At 41.4% G+C, this 19,641-nt stretch overlaps 3 protein-coding genes across 17 annotated transcripts; 1 reads left to right on the plus strand and 2 right to left on the minus strand.

Moving 5' to 3' along the window:
* Positions 1-929: 929 nt before the first annotated feature.
* Positions 930-1,667, plus strand: LOC105472173 (keratin-associated protein 4-12). 11 transcript variants are annotated; one of them, XM_071081975.1, is made up of 2 exons: positions 930-1,447; positions 1,538-1,667. In XM_071081975.1, the coding sequence occupies exons 1-2, from the start codon at positions 930-932 to the stop codon at positions 1,665-1,667; spliced, it is 648 nt and encodes a 215-aa protein (XP_070938076.1). The 11 variants fall into 11 exon arrangements, with proteins under 11 accessions (XP_070938076.1, XP_070938074.1, XP_070938077.1 ...); XM_071081973.1 differs by having other exon boundaries at positions 930-1,327; positions 1,418-1,667; XM_071081976.1 differs by having other exon boundaries at positions 930-1,306; positions 1,397-1,667.
* Positions 1,668-9,642: 7,975 nt separating this feature from the next.
* LOC105472174 (keratin-associated protein 4-12) lies at positions 9,643-10,852 on the minus strand. Of its 3 annotated transcripts, none has more exons than XM_071081983.1 (2): positions 10,613-10,852; positions 9,643-10,567 (listed from the first exon to the last, which is right to left on the minus strand). In XM_071081983.1, exons 1-2 carry the CDS (start codon positions 10,792-10,794, stop codon positions 10,177-10,179), a joined length of 573 nt encoding a protein of 190 aa, XP_070938084.1. In that variant the 5' UTR covers positions 10,795-10,852; the 3' UTR covers positions 9,643-10,176. The 3 variants fall into 3 exon arrangements, with proteins under 3 accessions (XP_070938084.1, XP_070938083.1, XP_070938085.1); XM_071081984.1 differs by having other exon boundaries at positions 10,177-10,426; positions 10,517-10,794; XM_071081982.1 differs by having other exon boundaries at positions 9,643-10,852.
* Positions 10,853-16,100: 5,248 nt separating this feature from the next.
* On the minus strand, positions 16,101-16,661 carry LOC105472175 (keratin-associated protein 4-12). Of its 3 annotated transcripts, XM_071081986.1 has the most exons (3): positions 16,470-16,661; positions 16,241-16,394; positions 16,101-16,186 (listed from the first exon to the last, which is right to left on the minus strand). In XM_071081986.1, exons 1-3 carry the CDS (start codon positions 16,659-16,661, stop codon positions 16,101-16,103), a joined length of 432 nt encoding a protein of 143 aa, XP_070938087.1. The 3 variants fall into 3 exon arrangements, with proteins under 3 accessions (XP_070938087.1, XP_070938086.1, XP_011723501.2); XM_071081985.1 differs by having other exon boundaries at positions 16,101-16,350; positions 16,411-16,661; XM_011725199.3 differs by having other exon boundaries at positions 16,101-16,661.
* Between the last annotated feature and the right edge of the window lie 2,980 nt (positions 16,662-19,641).

A 19,641-nucleotide genomic window follows, 5' to 3' on the forward strand; every position in this document is an offset into this window, starting at 1 on the left:
TTCTTATACATGTGTCTTATACAAGTACCCGCAGGAAAAAGATGAGGGTTTATCCGTTCTATACCCAGAGTACCCAACAGAATGTCTTGGATGCACGTTATTGAAGGCTTAATCATTATAAACATTGTCTACATATAACAAACGCTTTTGTCAAATAAAAATTCATCATGCAATTTTGATGATCAAAGAGAAAACTTCCTACTCCTAATGCCTATACTGTAAGACATATACAAAAATATGTTTTTACTCCTTAAAGGCAATGAGTCATGGCTAAGTACTTTCACTTGAAGTGGTGGAATAAGATCTGACACAGAGTTTATACCTTCCTTGGGATCTGACCGTCTCCTCAACCGTTCAAGAAGCACACACGGAATCAGAGTCATCTTCATTACAGGTGGGACATCCTTCTCCCGAATGAGTCCTTCCTTCTAACTCCTTTCCGACATCTCATCTGACCAGGACATTCTTTGACAACAGAAGATACATTCACATTATAAAAAGTGTCCCCCATGATTTGTAGAGAGCTATCTACAGGTAGGAGGGAGAATCACATTTAGAAATAAAGTGTCAGAGTCATGTGTCCAGCGGTTTGTAAAAGACACTGCATAGACCAGGGACAAAGGTGACCCCCACTAGGGAAGAAATATGACAAGTGTTTCCAATAGAAACGCAGGAGCACAGCAGGAAAAGGAAATGGGTTTATTTTTTGAATATTTAAATGGGTTAGTTTTGGAGTATTTAACTAGAAACACACAATGATGTAATTACATGATTAAGTTTTCCACGAGGTAAATAATAACAAGGAAATAATGACGTGGTGGCAATGGGCCTTCAGCAGGGTATAAAGGAGGCTATGGACCCAGAAGACTTCCAAACACAAGAACTTCAATCTCTTGGAAACCCACCCAGATCCTCCCTGTTCTGACACCATGGTCAACTCCTGTTGTGGCTCCGTATGCTCTGACCAGGGCTGCGGCCAAGACCTCTGCCAGGAGACCTGCTGCAGCCCAAACTGCTGTCAGACCACCTGCTGCAGGACCACGTGCTGTCGCCCCAGCTGCTGTGTGTCCAGCTGCTGCAGGCCCCAGTGCTGCCAGTCTGTGTGCTGTCAGCCCAGCTGCTGCCGCCCCAGCTGCTGTCAGACCACCTGCTGCAGGACCACCTGCTGCCGCCCCAGCTGCTGTGTGTCCAGCTGCTGCAGGCCCCAGTGCTGCCAGTCTGTGTGCTGTCAGCCCAGCTGCTGCCGCCCCAGCTGCTGTCAGACCACCTGCTGCAGGACCACCTGCTGCCGCCCCAGCTGCTGTGTGTCCAGCTGCTGCAGGCCCCAGTGCTGCCAGTCTGTGTGCTGTCAGCCCACCTGCTGCCGCCCCAGCTGCTGTCAGACCACCTGCTGCAGGACCACCTGCTGCCGCCCCAGCTGCTGTGTGTCCAGCTGCTGCAGGCCCCAGTGCTGCCAGTCTGTATGCTGCCAGCCCACCTGCTGCCGCCCCAGCTGCTGCATCTCCAGCTGCTGCCGCCCCTCTTGCTGTGAATCCAGCTGCTGCCGCCCCTGCTGCTGCCTGCGTCCAGTCTGTGGCCGAGTCTCCTGCCACACCACTTGCTATCGCCCAACCTGTGTCATCTCCACCTGCCCCCGCCCCTTGTGCTGCGCCTCCTCTTGCTGCTGAGCCCCCCTGCCCTGCTTCACCTCCCCCTTCACTGCTGGCCCACAGATGCAGACCCTTCTACTATGCTGGCTATTAGGACACATGGAGTGGGGTTGATGTCATTCAATAGGATGGACCTCATGTTTCCAATGAGCCCATCACCATTTCACTGACTCTGAGAATATTCTGGTTCATTTTAAGCTCCCTCCCTTGCTTTCTTTTTCTTCCAGTGGTAGCACCAAATAGAAATTAATTTGTAATCCACTAACTAAGAAATTATTCCAATCCTCTAATTTCCTTATTTTCTTTATCACTTTGAGGTAGAGATTCTCCTTCTCAGTGAGGTAGACATTATCTGCAGGATCAGTTTTGTCACTGATGTTGCACCCTCAGACCCAGGGGCCCAGTTATATTCTGTGTTTCTCCTAGTGTGAATTTCTTATGCTTTGTAGCATCTCTGCTTTCTAATAAACTTTTCTGCACGTAAGAATTCATTGGTATCATTCTCTATTGCTTTCATAATTATTTTACTGATTCCCTAGCAATTATATTTTACACAAAGATACAGGAAGAGCAACCCATGTTGAAATCACTTTGAAGATACATGCTATATAAAATATACATAATTTAAGGTATTGGAATAAAAGTGCTGTGTGTATATGTGTATGTGTGTGTTTGTGGGTGTGCACAGGTGTTTTAATATCCTAAATTAAGACAGATTTAATTCATGCCTTAGCTCTTGAAACACATTTTATCTTTAACACGTTATATCTAATTGTCATACTATTGTCCCTATTTTGACAAAAAAAGATAAAACCAAATTTCTGAAAAGTAGACACCAATGAAAGAAGGGAAATCTTCTATAAAGAATTTAATGTACTCAATTCATTTCACTCAATAAACAACATTTTGGAATTTATTATTAAAAAGTGGACTTTATTTCCCAGTGAGTTCTACTGAGAAAAAAAAGCATATTGAGCTGTATTTCATCTGGATAGCATGAAATGATATCTATTCTGACTGTGGTCTCTACAGGTTTATGTTATAATTTAAACATCTCCACACTTAACATTTTAAAATATATAAACCCAGCAAGGCTGAAAATTTCAAGACTCACTTTTGTTTTTAAGAATCATTTTATTGGAATTAGTTCATAGCTTTGAGCAGGTCGCAGCTGGGGTGCATATCCTAATTAGAATTCCCAAGAGTGGTGCCTTCATTTGAATCTGAAGTAATATCGTAAGTGATTATAACTTGGCATTGTAGTAGGAGAACCTGCTCTTGATGTTTTTACTTTTATTTGACTATTATCAGCTCTGAAGTGACCCTATAAGCTATTGAGCCAATCAAATTTAAGATGATTTGTTCAGATATCATTGATAGCTTCACATTTTTTCTGAGGCCTTAAGAAAATGTTGCCCAGATGTTAATCACAGAGTTATGATGCCTTTTTAAACATGAGGCAGGATAAATAAGGTTAGGAAGCTGTGAAAGGAAAATAAATATCGGGGCCCCCAAATCACTAAGCTAAAGGGAAAAGGCAAGCTGGGAACTATTTCGGGCACACCTGCCTCTCATTCTACTTAAAGTCACCCCTCTGCTCACTGAGATAAATGCATATCTGATTGCCTCCTTGGGAAAGACTAACCAGAAACTCAAAAGAATGCAAGTATTTGTCTCTTTTTTTTGTTATTATACTTTAAGTTCCAGGGTATATGTGCATGACGTGCAGGTTTGTTACATATGTATACATGTGCCATATTGGTGTGCTGCACACATTAACTCGTCATTTATATTAGGTATATCTCCTAATGCTATCCCTGCCCCCTCCCCCTCCCCCACAACAGGCCCCAGTGTGTGATGATACCCTTCCTGTGTCCAAGTGTTCTCATTGTTCAATTCCCACCTATGAGTGAGAACATGCAGTGTTTGGTTTTTTTGTCCTTGTGATAGTTTCCTGAGAATGATGGTTTCCAGCATCATCCATGTCCCTACAAAGGACATGAACTCATCCTTTTTTATGGCTGCATAGTATTCCATGGTGTATATGTGCCACGTTTTCTTAATCCAGTCTATCATTGATGAACATTTGGGTTGGTTCCAAGTCTTTGCCATTGTGAATAGTGCTGCAATAAACATACGTGTGCATGTGTCTTTATAGCAGCATGGTTTATAATCCTTTGGGTATGTACCCAGTAATGGGATGGCTGGGTCAAGTGGTATTTCTAGTTCTAGATCCTTGAGGAATTGCTACAGTGTCTTCCACGATGGTTGAACTAGTTTACATTCCCACCAATAGTGTAAAAGTGTTCCTATTTCTCTACACCCTCTCCAGCACCTGTTGCTTCCTGACATTTTAATGATCGCCATTCTAACTGTTGTGAGATGGTATCTCATTGTGGTTTTGATTTGCATTTCTCTGATGGCCAGTGATGATGAGCATTTTTTCATGTGTCTGTTGGCTGCATAAATGTCTTCGTTTGAGAAGTCTCTGTTCATATCCTTTGCCTACTTTTTGATGGGGTTGTTTATTTTTTTCTTGTAAATTTGTTTGAGTTCTTTGTAGATTCCGGATATTAGCTCCTTGTCAGATGAGTAGATTGCAAACTTTTTTTCCCATTCTGTAGGTTGCCTGTTCACTCTGATGGTAGTTTATTTTGCTGTGCAGAAACTCTTCAGTTTAATTAGATCCCATTTATCAATTTTGGCTTTTGTTGACATTGCTTTTGGTGTTTTAGACATGAAGTCCTTGCCCATGCCTATGTCCTGAATGGTATTGCCTAGGTTTTCTTCTAGGATTTTTATGGTTTTAGGTCTAACGTTTAAGTCTTTAATCCATCTTGAATTAATTTTTGTATAAGGTGTAAGGAAGGGATCCAGTTTCAGCTTTCTGCATATAGCTAGCAAGTTTTCCCAGCACCATTTATTAAAAAGGGAATCCTCTCCCCATTTCTTGTTTTTGTCAGCTTTGTCAAAGATCAGATGGTTGTAGATGTGTGGTATTATTTCTGAGGGCTCTGTTCTGTTCCATTGGTTTATATCTCTGTTTTGGTACCAGTACCATGCTGTTCAAAACAGCCTTGTAGTATAGTTTGAGGTCAGGTAGTGTGATGCTTCCAGCTTTGTTCTTTTGGCTTAGGATTGACTTGGCAATGTGGGCTCTTTTTTGGTTCCATATGAACTTTAAAGTAGTGTTTTCCAATTCTGTGAATAAAGTCATTGGTAGCATGATGGGGATGGCATTGAATCTATAAATTACTTTGGGCAGTATGGCCATTTTCACATTATTGATTCTTCCTATCCATGAGCATGGAAAGTTCTTCCATTTGTTTGTGTCTTCTTTTATTTCATTGAGCAGTGGTTTGTAGTTCTCCTCGAAGAGGTCCTTTACATCCTTTGTAAGTTGGATTCCTAGATCTAGAAGCCCACTTCCAGCTTCAAGTTGTCCTGCCTTTGCTTTGAGTTGTCCCGCCTTTTCTGGACCAAATCCATGTTCATCTTACATATGTTGATTGATGTCTCATGTCTCCCTAAAATGTATAAAATGAAACTGTGAACTGACCACCTTACACACATGTTGTCAGGACTTCCTGAGGCAGTATCACTGGAGCGTCCTCAACCTCGGCAAAATAAACTTTCTAAATTAACTGAGACCTGTCCCAGTTTTTCAGGGTTCACATTTGGTAATCATGAAGGGATTCTGAGTGGATATGCCCCTGACCTTTGATAAATATCCTGTTGGTGCCTGGTAATAGCATGAGCTAACTTTATGATTCAAACCAATAGGACAATTTGCTGAGGTCTGGGAGCACCCACCGCAAAGAATCCCTGATCTCCCAAAATTTGGTGAAGATCTAAAGTTTATTTTGCTGTACAACTCCCCCACCTATTTTTGTTTTTGGAGTTTTACTTGCTTACTTGCCATCCTGTACAAGGAAGGCAAGATTAGCTTTTACTTCCTTTATAAGGAAGGCAAGATTTACTTTTACTTCCTTTACAAAGAAGGCTAGATTTCCTGCTTCCATGATGATGAAAGGCATGTAGCGTTTGAGCTCACTCCCAGCAGGGAAGACCAGTTTTAGTGCTTTTCCTGCTTCTACGGTGGTAGAAAGCAGTCTTCAGCCTGAGACCCATCCCTAGGTAAGTAGCTGAACTGGGGCTTTGTCTTGGCTAAAGTTTAACAACCTGCTGGTCTTAATTTCTCCTTATCGTTAGAGTGCTTGGTGATCCTATTGCTGGATTTTTTGTTGGTTGTTTTGGTCTTTCTCCCATCAGACTTAACCAAGTCTACCTGACTTGGTCAAATCCAAGTGAGAATTCAAAATTATGGGTAACAAAGCCTCTCTAATTTGGCCAAAATTCCTTGCAGCTGCGAAAGAAGAAAACAAACAAAAAGAACCAAAAAAACATGCACTTGGTTTCTGTGTTTGCTTCCTGTCTTAAAAAACAAATGTTCTTTTATTTACTTTTCTTCCACCCTATACCTCTTTCCCTCTTTGCCATCTGCAGTACCAACAAATCTAGAGAAGTCTTCTAATGACTTGAACCCCCTTAAAGAATTCAGAACAAAGTTGCCACTCACCCCTTTTGGGGTGTTTTGTTTTCTTTGTGGAGTTTCAAGAGTCATGGGTAGATTCTTCTTAAGTCTAAACCTCTGCTTTCCTGTATTGCATGACCTGACCTCTTTGGCTTTGACCTTGCTGTGTGTAATAGTAGATGAGAGCCACAAAGTTAAGGGGTGGCTGAGCGCAGTTTACAAAAAGTGGTCTTGGCTGTTGTTTTGTTTTCCTTCTAGGAAGTTGCTATTTAAGGATCCTAATTCTAGTTCAGAGATGCATTCTAAAGTGTCTTCTCTGTTGCTTTTTCTCCACAAATTAAGCTCTATTCAGCTTGTCTGTGTGTATTTGCATGAGGAACTGAACTGTTATTTTCAGTGGTGACCCAGTGTGGAGTCCTGCCCACAAGCAGCACATATTGATCCACCACAGAAAACCTCTAGGCCTCAGCTCAGTTCCTCTTTTTAAGAAGAAAACTGGGAAACAAATAATCTAAGAATGAGGAGAAAACAAGGAGAATGACCCCCGTTCGAGCACTCCATAGGTTTTATGGAACCTGGTCTTTTCATAGTTTATGTAAAATGGAAGTAATCAGGTCTTTGTGCACATTTATCTTAAGAAAAAGGAGCCCATGTAAATCAGTTCAACCATTGTGGAAGACAGTATGGTGATTCCTCAAGGATCTAGAACCAGAAATACCATTTGACCCAGCAATCCCATTACTTGGTATATACCCAAAGGAATATAAGTCATTCTACTATAAAGACACATGCACTCGTATGTTTATTGCAGCACTATTTACAATAGCAAAGACATGGAAACAATCCAAATGCCCATCAATTATAGACTAGATAAAGAAAATGTGGTGCACATACAGCATGGAATATGATGTAGCCATAAAACGGAATGAGATCATGTCCTTTGCAGGGCCATGGATTAAACTGGAAGCCATCATCCTCAGCAAACTAACACAGAAACAGAAAACCAAATACCACATGTTCTCACTCATAAATGGGAGTTGAACATTGAGAACACATGGACACAGAGAGAGGAGCAACACACATCAGGGGTTGTTGAGGGGTGGAGAATGAGGGGACGGAACTTAGAGGATGGGTCAATAGGTGCAGCAAACCACCATGGCACACATATACCTACGTAACCTGCATGTTCTGCTGCACATGTATCCCTTTTTTTCTTTAGAAGAGAAAGAAAGAAAGAAAAAGAAAGGAAGGAAGGAAGGGAGGGAGGGAGGGAGGGAGGAAGGAAGGGCCTTATAGTCGACCTGCAAACTACAGAGTTCCTAAGTTCTCTTTTTTCTCTATTTCTTTTCTGCCTTCATTAAATATGCACTTATTTTTCTATTAAGATAAAACCACTGTTTGGATACAACAGGTTTTTTGTTTGCAAGCTGGTGAATTTGTATTTATCTCATGGCTAAAGTTCTGAAGTAGAAGCTATAGGATTTGTGTGTGTGTGTGTGTGTGTGTGTGTGTGTGTGTGTATTTAAAGGGTCTTTATAATTTTTATAATTTTATGTTTAATTGGCAATTAAATCCATTTTAATTTCCCTCTAGCACCACCAGACTTTTTTCTCTCTGTATCTTATGATATAAATTTAGCTATTTCATTTTTCCCTGAGTTGTTTCCTTTAATATGCAAACTTAAGGCTACTTAGCTGACAACTCCCTAGGGGAGTAAAACAGGTTATTGAGAATTTGAAAGTCTAAGATAGGGGAAGAAAGCACCTTAAGAATCTATAAGAGGTACTTCTATCAACATGCCTACTACATCTATATATTTATATGTTGTGTACACAATGTCTCACTACTGAAAATATATAAAAGAGCTCTAATTAATTGGCTTAAAAAAGCACTTGAATCAAGTACTTTATCAGGAACAAAGAAAAGATTAGTAGAATGCTTTCTAAGTTTATGTAACGTAAGTAAAATCTTTAATAAATAAGTTAGCTTTAAAATTATTGGTACAGTAATAATAGAGGTGTCTTAAGAATTTCCAGCATGCATTTTTGTTTGCATTTATTAATCAAGCCATTTCATGCTTATCCCTGTCAAATACTATAAGGTGTCAAAATTTGGCATGGGGTTACAAAACTATAATAGAATGATCTTTGATTGTGTAATCTTTAATAAATAAGACATTGATATCTGTTTAAAAAAATAGCCACATCTTGAATTTAGTCAGATTACCGTAACTTCTAATCTTGTGGCTTTTGGTGGTCTAGTCCACAGGCAGTAAGATTTGTTTTGGGAATGAACTGTTATACTCTTTGTTTCAAAGGTAAACTATGAACTATGTTCCTCTCAAAGTTTGTTCATCCTGTGCCCCGGATTGAACAAGAACAGCTTGGAGGATAGAAGCAAGATGGAGTCAGTTAGGTCAGATCTTTTTCACTGTCTCAGTTGGGCACATGTCTTCAGAACCTCCTGAGGCTGTGTCACAGGTGTACATCCCCAACCTTGGCAAAATAAACTTTCTAAATTAACTGAGACCTGTCTCAGATTTTCGGGGTTCACAAGGCCATACCGACTTGTCCCTTGTTTGAAGCCCAGCAGGCACCTTTCACAGCAGGCTCTTTTCACTTGCACCTTTGTGCATCAGCACCTAACTCTTTTGCAAGATAAGGAGCCCTACAGAATACCAGCAGACCACCAGAGAGTTACAAGTCCCTGATACCTAGTACAGCCTGGAAAGAGAGCAAAAGCCTGATGTAGCTTCCCCAATCTCCAGCCAATTTGCACCAAAAGCCCAAGAAACTCTTAACTACAAATTCCTTCCTGGGGTGGGGTGTGTGGGAGGGTGGGCAGGGACTTCTCTGGGGTCCTGCATGCACAGCTAGGCTCGAGGTTCAGCTTATAGTAACCTTTGCCTCATTTTAACAGTAAAAACAGCCACAACAAGAAAAACACCCCTAGGTGGAGATTTTATATGCTAATCATCCATGTGATCGGTGTTAGCCCATGTGGATACTGAGCACATGTGCCAACCGCAGGTCTGCTTTTGCATACTTGACCTCACCAGTATTTTATGATTATATATGTATAGCTCTCATGAAAGGAATTCCTCTTACAGCACTAGATGCTGTCTCTCCCACTGAGAAACCCACTCTGTCTTTCAGACAGATACCAGGTTACTGTGATATCCTAAGTTCTAAAATCATGGATGAACTTATAAACAGCAATACTGGGGGCTTTACCTATCCGAAAGCATTCCATTTATCAAATTGAAACAGTGAAAAGCTTCTATTTTATTTTAGTTGATCTGTGACATTGGAGCAGTTTGGCACTATGAGTTCACACCTGAAGTCTTACTTTGGAATCATGCTTTGAGAATCCCCTTCTACTGCATTCCCACCTCACCCCCATGAATCAGAAAACTCAGTGAAAGTAATCACAAAAAATACAAAAAACAATAATAAAAGATTTCTACATGAAAAGTTTAATAAAATATATTTTGTGAACACAATAAAGAACTAATAAAATAGAAAAATGCTGGCAAACGTGATCAAACAGAAAGGCAAAGAGAGAGCAGGGAGAAAGCAGGAGAGCATGGGAGGCGGAGCCTCCTACCTTTGCAAGAGGAAAGAATGACTGAATGGCTGACAGACAAATAATATGTTTGATAGGGAGATAACGTCTACCTCATTGGGAAGGATACTCTATCGGCTCAAAATGATGTAAAAAATGAGGAATTTAGAGGATTGGAATAATTTCTTAGCTAGTGAATTACAAATTAATTCACATTTGGTGCCATGACTGGAAGAAAAAGAAAGCAAGGGAGGGAGTTTACAATGAACCAGAATGTTCTCACAGAGTCAGCGGGATGGTGATGGGCTCATTGGAAACAACCCTGCTGAATGACATCAACCCCACTCCATGTGTCCTCATAACCACACAGAAGAAGGGTCTACATCTGTGGGCCAGCGGTGAAGGGGAAGGTGAGCCAGGGCAGGGGGCTCAGCAGCAAGAGGAGGCGCAGCACAAGGGGCGGGGGCAGGTGGAGATGACACAGGTTGGGCGATAGCAAGTGGTGTGGCAGGAGACTCGGCCACAGACTGGACGCAGGCAGCAGCAGGGGCGGCAGCAGCTGGATTCACAGCAAGAGGGGCGGCAGCAGCTGGAGATGCAGCAGCTGGGGCGGCAGCAGGTGGGCTGGCAGCACACAGACTGGCAACACTGGGGCCTGCAGCAGCTGGACACACAGCAGCTGGGGCGGCAGCAGGTGGTCCTGCAGCAGGTGGTCTGACAGCAACTGGGGCGGCAGCAGGTGGGCTGACAGCACACAGACTGGCAGCACTGGGGCCTGCAGCAGCTGGACACACAGCAGCTGGGGCGGCAGCAGGTGGTCCTGCAGCAGGTGGTCTGACAGCAGCTGGGGCGGCAGCAGGTGGGCTGGCAGCACACAGACTGGCAGCACTGGGGCCTGCAGCAGCTGGACACACAGCAGCTGGGGCGACAGCACGTGGTCCTGCAGCAAGTGGTCTGACAGCAGCTGGGTCTGCAGCAGGACTCCTGGCAGAGGTCTTGGCCACAGCCCTGGTCAGAGCACACAGAGCCACAACAGGAGTTGACCATGGTGTCAGAGGGTGAAGGATCTACTTGGGTTTCCAGGACAGTGAAGTTCTTGTGTTTGGAAGTCTCCTGGGTCCATATCCCCTTTATACCCTCCTGAAGGCCCATTGCCACCACGTCATTATTTCCTTGTTACTATTTACCTGCTGGAAAAATTCATCATGTAATTACATAATTGTGTGTGTCTAGTTAAATACTCCAAAACTGAGAAAATAACCCATTTCCTTTTCCTGCTGTGCTCCTGCGTTTCCTTTGGAAATGCTCGTCATATTTCTTCCTTAGTGAGGGGTCACCTTTGTCCCCGGTCTATGCTGTGTCTTTTACAAAGCACCTTTTACTGGTCACAGGACTTTCTGACATTTTGTTTTTAATTGTGACTCTCCCTCCTACCTGTCGATTGCTGTCTGCAAATCATGGGGGACGATTTTTATAATGTGAATGTATCTTGTGTTGTCCAAGAATGTCCTGGTCAGGTGAAATGTTGGAAAGGGATTAGAAGGTAGGACTCATCTGGGGAAGGAAGTCCCATCTGTAATGAAGATGACTCTGATCCCGTGTGTGCATCTTGGATGGTGGGGTAGATGGTCAGATTCCAACAAGTTCTAAATTCTTTGTCAGATCTTATTCCACAGCCTCCAGCGAAAGTACTTACCCATGACTCACTGCCTTTAAAGGGTAAAAACACATTTTGCTGTATGTCTTACAGTAGAGGCATTAAGAGTAGGAAGTTTTTATTTACCTTTTCTTTTTGTTTTTTTGTTTGTTTGTTTGTTTGTTTGTTTTTGACAGAGTCTCACTCTGGAGTATAGTGGCATGATTTTGGCTCACTGCAACCTCCACCTCCTGGGTTCAAGCGATTCTTCTGCCTCAGCCTTCCTAGTAACTGGGACTACAGGTGTGCGCCACCACACCCAGCTGACTTTTGTACTCTTAGTAGAGACAGGATTTCACCATGTTGGCCAAGATGGTCTGGATCTTTTGACCTTGTGATCCGCCCGCCTTGGCCTCCCAAAGTGTTGGGATTGCAGGCGTGAGCCACCGTGCCCAGCCTGATTAATCTTTGATCATCAAAATTGCATGATGGGTTTTTCATTTACAAAAGCATTTGTTATATATAAAGAATATTTAGAATTATTAAGGCTTCAATAACATGCATCCAAGATGTTCGACTGGGTACTCTGGGTGTAGAACAGACAAACCCTCACCTTTTTCTTGCAGGTACTTGCATAAGACACTTAGATAGGAAACAGAGTTCAGCAGAAATGAGAAGAATTACAATTATTTTCATTAAATAACTAAAATAAAAAATGTATAGTATGTGGATAAGTTCCATACACCCTCAGGGTATGTATATTACTTGTGAAGTATTGATTACGTAGGAGGCATTGTATCAAATATCTTATATTTGTTTCATTTTCACGCTTGAATACGACCTTATGAACTAGTTTATATTCTTATTAGTCTTTTAGGGGGATAGTCAAAAGAAGCATTAAAAAGTTAAAGCAAACAAACAGAAAACTTGTCCAAGATTAAAGAGAAAGCCTAGTATGTCTTAGTGTAGCCAAGACAGCGGTAAAGAATAAAATTTGCTAAGCTTGCAGAAACTGTTTTATCTTTGGAACGTTTCATCTTTTTTATCCACTCTGCACACTCCTACTCATGTGTCAAGACCCAGTTAAAATATTTCCTCCTCAATAATATCTTTCTTGATAAGCTAACCCATTCATGTATCACTATTTCCTGCCTTGTGCTCATAATTTGATACATTCTACTGTATCATAGTCATTTACTCCTGTCATTCCACCATGTGCAATGCAAATACCCTGAAGCCATGGGCTATGGCATTTATTCTTATTACTATGATACTCAGCACAGAGAACACTGGTGGTAAATATTTGTTGAGTGAATGAAGGCTTTTTGATGACATAGAGTCATATAAGGTCCTTTAAAAATGTACATATCTTTTGACTTCTGGATAAAAGAGAGGAAAGCATTCCAAACAAAGAGATCATAGTTTCATTTCAGGAAGACTAAACTCATTTATGTGGTAGGTAACATGTCACCTGATAAAAAACCTATGTGGAAAGTTGTGGAAGTTAACAGTCAATTTGTAGAATGAGACTTGTTTATAGATAACCAGGACTACAGTGTTTAACATGCATGCCTATATTCACACAGTAAAAAGACAGGAAGGTGGTAAACACCAAATGGTAGGACTGATTCTCCTTTACCTCCTGACTTCCTCGTTTTACTCTTATTAATTGAAATAACTATTATTTCCAGTTTGATATCAGCCAGCCAAAAATATTTGCTGATCATCTGTTGTCTTAGCTTAAATTCTACCCAATGCCAACCTTGAGAAAAAGACTTGAGTGCACATAATTTATCTGGGGGATGATCCCAGGAAGCACAAGTGAGGAAATGGTGAAAGTAAGACAGGAAAGATAGAAAATCCCAAGAATGTTTGTGTTAATGGTAGGGCCCCCACTGTGGGCAGCTGGGGACGAACACCGGGGAAAGGCCTGAAGCTGGAGGCACTTGGCCACCATGATTGCACACCTACAAAATCCTGGAGAGTCAGCTGGGTATTAGTATTAATCATGAGATCAGATAAAATACAAACTTATACTAACTTGTAGACTTTTTATACACTAGCAATAATTCTTTCTAAAATTTAATGGAGAGAAATCACACACTGGGGCCTATTGTGGAGTGTGGATGTGGGGGAGGGATAGTATTTGGAGAAATACCTAACGTAAATGATGAGTTAATGGGTGCAGCACACCAACATGGCACATGTATACATATGTAACCAACCTGCATGTTGTGCACATGTACCCTAGAACTTAAAGTATAATAAAAAAAAAATGTGCTCACAATTCTCAAGAGTAAATAGAAAAATACGTAAATAAATCTGCCAAGCCTATATGAAGGAAAGTGTTAACATTTCCTGAAAGATATAAAATAATGTTTGAATAAATGTCAGAACAAGTGAGGTGCAACCAAAGCCAGGTTTTCATATAAATACATACATGTGTTACACATGCATTTAATGAGGTTGTATCTCAATTTGTAACATTAGGTATTGAATGGAATCAGCAAAGACCATGATGGGAAACTTACTTTTGGTCACATTCTTTCGTATCGTCTAAATGTTTAAAGAGCATATATTTGTGTGTAAATGATACAAAAATCCTTAGAAAATAATAAATATGATTTATAAAAATTCATAATTTTTTCTACAGATTCTGTTAAATATATTTTCTGCTCTTTTGTTTACATTCTTATTTCTTTCATGAACTAAAATATTAAAAGTACATTTCAGTCAGTCATCTGAGCTCTCAAATTAGCTATCATGAATTTCACATTGTTCTGGGGGACAGGCTGCGTTCCCCAGGAAGCAGACACTGAGATGGAGAGCAACATGCAGGAGGTTTATTGAAGCATGTTCTTGGGATTAACACTGGGGAGAGGAGGGGAGAGAAGGGGAGGGAAAGGGAGGAGAGGAGAGGGGAGGGGAGGGGAGGGGAGGCAAGGGGAAAGGGAGGGAAAGGGAAAGGGTAGGGGAAACTGAAGGAAAGGGAAAGGGAAGGGGAAAGGAAAGGAAAGGGAAAGGGAAGGGAAGGAAAGGGAAAGGAAGGGAAAGGAACGGATGCGAAGGGAAGGGAAGGGAAGGGAAGGGAAAAGAAATGGAGAGAAAAATCAGTGTTGACACTAAGATAAATGAAACTGCAGGGCAATCTCAGTGGAAGTCTCAGACGAACCTACAGGGAGTTCTGGAGATGAGATGACCCACTAAAGGCACCCCTAGTTGGGGAGAAATGCGAGTCTTTATAGTTCCATCCTAAAAACTGGGCATGACTTTGGACGAAAAGAAACAAAAATCAGTCTCCAGCATACCTATGAGTTTTCACCAGGTGTGCTTCCTTCATTTCCATCACCTGCCTGGCCCTGAAGGTGGTCCCCTCTACATGGCAGCATGAACTCCCCACTGAAACTCTGCCAGTCAGAATGAAGCACATCCACTGTGTTTGTGTTGAGGTTTCATTGCACATGACTCAGTAAAAAATACATGGACTATGCTAAATCACCTATTAGCTGCTTTTACTGGCAAAAAGAAGAAGAAGAAGGAGAAGGAGAAGAAGAAGAAATTGAAAGACAGTCTTTTAAAAGATCACAGCTCTCTTCACAATAGTAAAGACATGGAATCAGTCTAGGTGCCCATCAATAGTGCATTGGATAAAGAACATGTGACATCTTCACACCATGGAATACTACACAGCCATAAAAAAGAATGAAATTATGTCCTTTGCAGCAACATGGAGGTGGCTGGAGGACTTATCTTAAGCAAATTATTCCAGGAACAGAAAACCAATATTGCATGTTCTCACTTACAAATGGAAGCTAAACATTGGGTACACATGGACACAAAGATGAGAACAATTGGGGACTCCAAAAGGGAGGAGAGAGGGAGAAAGAAAGGGCTAAAAATGACCCATTACTCACTACCTGGTGACAGAATCATTTGTACCCCAAACCTCAGCATCACACAACATGTAACAAATATGAATATGTACTCTTTGATTCTAAAATAAAAGTTGAAATTGTTTTTTAAAAGAGAATGAATTGTGTTCAATCTTTCCAGAACGTTTCCCCTGTTGTTACATTCATGGATATTTCATGACTTCAGCTTCACTCTTTTTGTCTAAAGACTACAAAATGACTAACTGATTTGACTAAACCTGAAAAGACTTTTCTAGAAAAAAACTAGGCAGTGATCGATGTCAGTTGACCTCTGTTGGAAGTTTGACTAATCTGTGCTGTCTGCCCTACAGGAGTAGTTAAATGTAATCACCCAGAACCCAAATATAAACCCCTTTTTAAAAAGAGAATAACAGCCATATTCAGTTTTCGATGCCAATAAAATAGAGGTTTATTTTGGTATTTGGAAATAACAAGGTGCAAAAAGGTTTGCGAAAGACTTTAAGAGAGAGCCTTCACTGGACTTCAAGGTCGGAGGCATTAAGATCTGTGGCCCTACAAATGATGGAGGCAGTCTTCAAATTCCTTAGGCACGATGAATAAATGTCCTGAAGTCAAAGAGGTAGGGGGATGTTGGAGGGCAATTTGTCAATTTATTAGGAGATTGTCAATGAATTCATTTGGAAGGCAGGGAGTCTGGACAAAAGGTAGAATGAAAATACAGAATTTCTAAGGATGAGGCTTGCTTATGGGACACATGTTTGAAAAGAGAGCCCTCATCTGTAGGAAAGGAGGTAATAAGGAACTGGTGTGTTCATGGCAGAGCTTTAGCAGCAAGAGGAGGCACAACACAAGGGGCGGGGGCAGGTGGAGATGACACAGGTTGGGCGATAGCAAGTGGTGTGGCAGGAGACTCGGCCACAGACTGGACGCAGGCAGCAGCAGGGGCGGCAGCAGCTGGATTCACAGCAGCTGGGGCGGCAGCAGCTGGAGATGCAGCAGCTGGGGCGACAGCAGGTGGGCTGGCAGCACACAGACTGGCAGCACTGGGGTCTGCAGCAGCTGGACACACAGCAGCTGGGGCGGCAGCAAGTGGTCCTGCAGCAGGTGGGCTGGCAGCACACAGACTGGCAGCACTGGGGTCTGCAGCAGCTGGACACACAGCAGCTGGGGCGGCAGCAGCTGGAGATGCAGCAGCTGGGGCGGCAGCAGGTGGGCTGGCAGCACACAGACTGGCAGCACTGGGGTCTGCAGCAGCTGGACACGCAGCAGCTGGGGCGGCAGCAGGTGGTCCTGCAGCAGGTGGTCTGGCAGCAGCTGGGGCGGCAGCAGGTCTCCAGTCCACAGCCCTGGTCAGAGCAGACGGAACCACAACAGGAGCTGACCATGGTGTCAGAGGGTGGAGGTTCTCGGTGGGTTTCTAGGAGAGTGAGTTTTCTGAGTTTGATCTCTCCTTGCTCTCTCTTTTGCTTTTTATACCCTGCTGAGAGCTACTATGACCATGTGAATAATCTTGTGGTTTGCACATTACTAATAGAGAATCAGCTCTTTTTCAGTAAATTAGATAGTTGTGCTTATCTGGTAAATATTTCTATAAATAGAAAAGGCACCATTTCCTTTTCCTGTTGTATTCTGAGCTATCCAATTTGGTTAAGCCAAGTGAATCAGCTCTCATTCTCCTTCCTTCATCTGATGTGTCTTCTGATGTGTAGACCCATTACATGACATTGTTTGATTGGATTCCATAAGTGTTAATTCTTTATTTATTTGACTCCTGGATAATAAGTTGAGAATAGATTTTATGATGACTAAATCTCCTCTGCTCTCAAAGAGGTTAAAAATAAATCACATAGAATGTGGGCAGGAAAATGGGATGAAAGATTTGGGGGGTGATGGGAGGTAACTTTTGTATAATGAGGAACACTGTGATTCCTTTGAATTTTGTGACTAGTCAGTGAGATGGAAAAGATCCCACTGAGATTCCTGTCTGTTTCATGTTATTGAATCTATTCAGCTTGAAACAGATATACTGAAATGATTCATTGCTTTTAAAAGTAAAAACACGTCAGCATGATGGGTCCCTTTATAAATTATTATTGGCATGTTCTTCAAAGATGTGGATCATAGGGAACATTTCTGTTCTATTTTGTTGGTAAGTCAAGATACCCAATGAATATGTTTAACTGAAGTGTTATTGAAAGTATATTTTCTCGTACTCAAAAGCTGTTTTCTCTCACAATGTATGTTGGAGATATTTTGCCTGATACACGGAGAAATGAAATCAAGCTTTAATTTCTGTCCTACAGATGCTTAAACAAGACAAATAAGAAACATGTATAGGAAAGGGTTTAGCAACGATTTAGAGAATTGTGTGATTAGTGAACAAAATAGCAATTACGTATTTAATCTGTGCACTCCCAGTGAAAGATGAAACAATACTAATAGTTCTAATTTGTTGAGTGCTTACTACGTGTCAGGAATTTTCTGAGTCCTCTATAATTGTTATCTTGCTTATACTTCACAAGGATTCTATGATGTAGACACACTTTTTCTGAATTCTTTACCTCCAAGGTACTTGAGGCCCAGATAGATTGAAGTCACACGGTCTATAATAGGGAAAGTGCGTCTCTCCTAGAGTGTTCAAGGAACATTTTGCACATGCACATTTTGCAATTAAATCCCTGCTGGTATTTAAAAACAATTATTTATAATTAAAAAGATGCATGGTATGTTCTCACTCCTAAGTGGGAGTTGAACAATGAGAGCACATGGACACAGGGAAGGGAACATCACACACCGGAACCTGTCAGAGGGTGGGGGACAAAGGTAGGGAGAGCATTTGGACAAATACCTAATGCATGCAGGGCTTAAAACCTAGATGACGGATTGATAGGTGCGGCATACCATCATGGCACATGTATAACTATGTAACAAACCTGCACATTCTGCACATGTATTCCAGAACTTAAAGTAAAATTTAAAAAAAAAAAGATGCATGATAAGAAACCATCATAAACAAGGTAAAAACACAAATGACTAAATAATAAAAACAGACTCACAATATATATCACAGAAAAAGGGTTAATAATATATAAAAGACTTCTGAGACCGGACACGGTGGCTCACACCTGTAATCCCAGCACTCTGGGATGCCAAGGTGGGCGGATTACTTGAGTTTAAGAGTTTGAGACCAACTTGGTTAACTTGGTAAAACCCCATCTCTACAAAAAAAAAAAAAAGAAAAAAAGAAGAAAAAAATTGGCGAGGTGGCATGCATCTGTGGTCCCAGCTACTCAGGAAGCTGAGGTGGGAAGATTGCTTGGGTCCAGGAGGTGGAGGTTGCAGTGAGCCAAAATTGCACCACTGCCCTCCAGTGTGGATGACAGAAGAAGAAGAAGGAAAAAAGACTTCTGAAAATAGATAGAAAACAGACCAACAGCCTAATGGGAAAATAAAATGCAAATATTTCACCACCATATAAATATACTCAATCTCATGCATTATAAGAGAAATGAGATAATATGGTATGACACTTCTCACCTGTTAGATTGTCAAAAATGCAAAATCTGACAGCATTCTCTGGAAGTGAGATGATGTGAAAATAGGCATGCTCGCATTTTTCTTGTGAAGGTTTGGCAATAACTAGCAGACTTATTCTTTGACTCAGCTATCCCAATTCCATAAAATATCTCAAAGATACTCAGGTAAATATATGAAAGATGTTGCACAAGATGATTCATAACAGTTCTATTTGGGAAAACAACTAAAACCTACAACAATACTGGATACAACCCGGGTGTCCTTCAATAGGGTACTGGTGAATAAACTGTGATGCCTTCCCATGGTGGAGTACTATGCAGCTGTCAAAAGGAATAAGGAGTGTCTCTATAGGCTGCTATAAATTAATTGCCAGTAGATATTGTTAAGAGACAATAAAGCAGTGGAGAAAAATGTGTACAATTGTTCTACAACAATATGTTTTAAAAATCCAGGATATAAATATTGAAAGCATATTTGCTTACACTTTAAAAAATGACAGAAGAATAGAGAGAGAGGAGATGAGAAAACAGGAAAGAGGGACTTCTGTCAAAACATCAAACTGTGCATTTTAAGTATATGTCAATTGTAACTTAATGTAGCTGAAAAACAAAGAAAAAAATAATGGAAGAATCAACCATATTTTGTTTTGTTGTTGTTGTTGTTGTTTGAGACGGAGTCTCACTTTGTCACCCAGGCTGGAGTGCAGTGGTGTGATCTCGGCTCACTGCAACCTCCACCTCCCATGTTCAAGCAATTCTCCACCTCAGCCTCCTGTGTAACTGGATTAGAGGCGCCCACTACCACGCTTGGTTAATTTTTGTATTTTTA

The sequence above is a fragment of the Macaca nemestrina genome, chromosome 17 (genome assembly GCF_043159975.1).
Source record: "Macaca nemestrina isolate mMacNem1 chromosome 17, mMacNem.hap1, whole genome shotgun sequence".
Lineage (NCBI taxonomy): Eukaryota > Metazoa > Chordata > Mammalia > Primates > Cercopithecidae > Macaca > Macaca nemestrina.

What these genes read in the sequence shown, in the direction of transcription:
- LOC105472173 (XM_071081971.1), top strand. Translation starts at nt 930, where the DNA reads ATGGTCAACTCCTGTTGTGGCTCCGTATGCTCTGACCAGGGCTGCGGC.
- LOC105472174 (XM_071081982.1), bottom strand. Translation starts at nt 10,794, where the DNA reads ATGGTCAACTCCTGTTGTGGCTCTGTGTGCTCTGACCAGGGCTGTGGC.
- LOC105472175 (XM_011725199.3), bottom strand. Translation starts at nt 16,661, where the DNA reads ATGGTCAGCTCCTGTTGTGGTTCCGTCTGCTCTGACCAGGGCTGTGGA.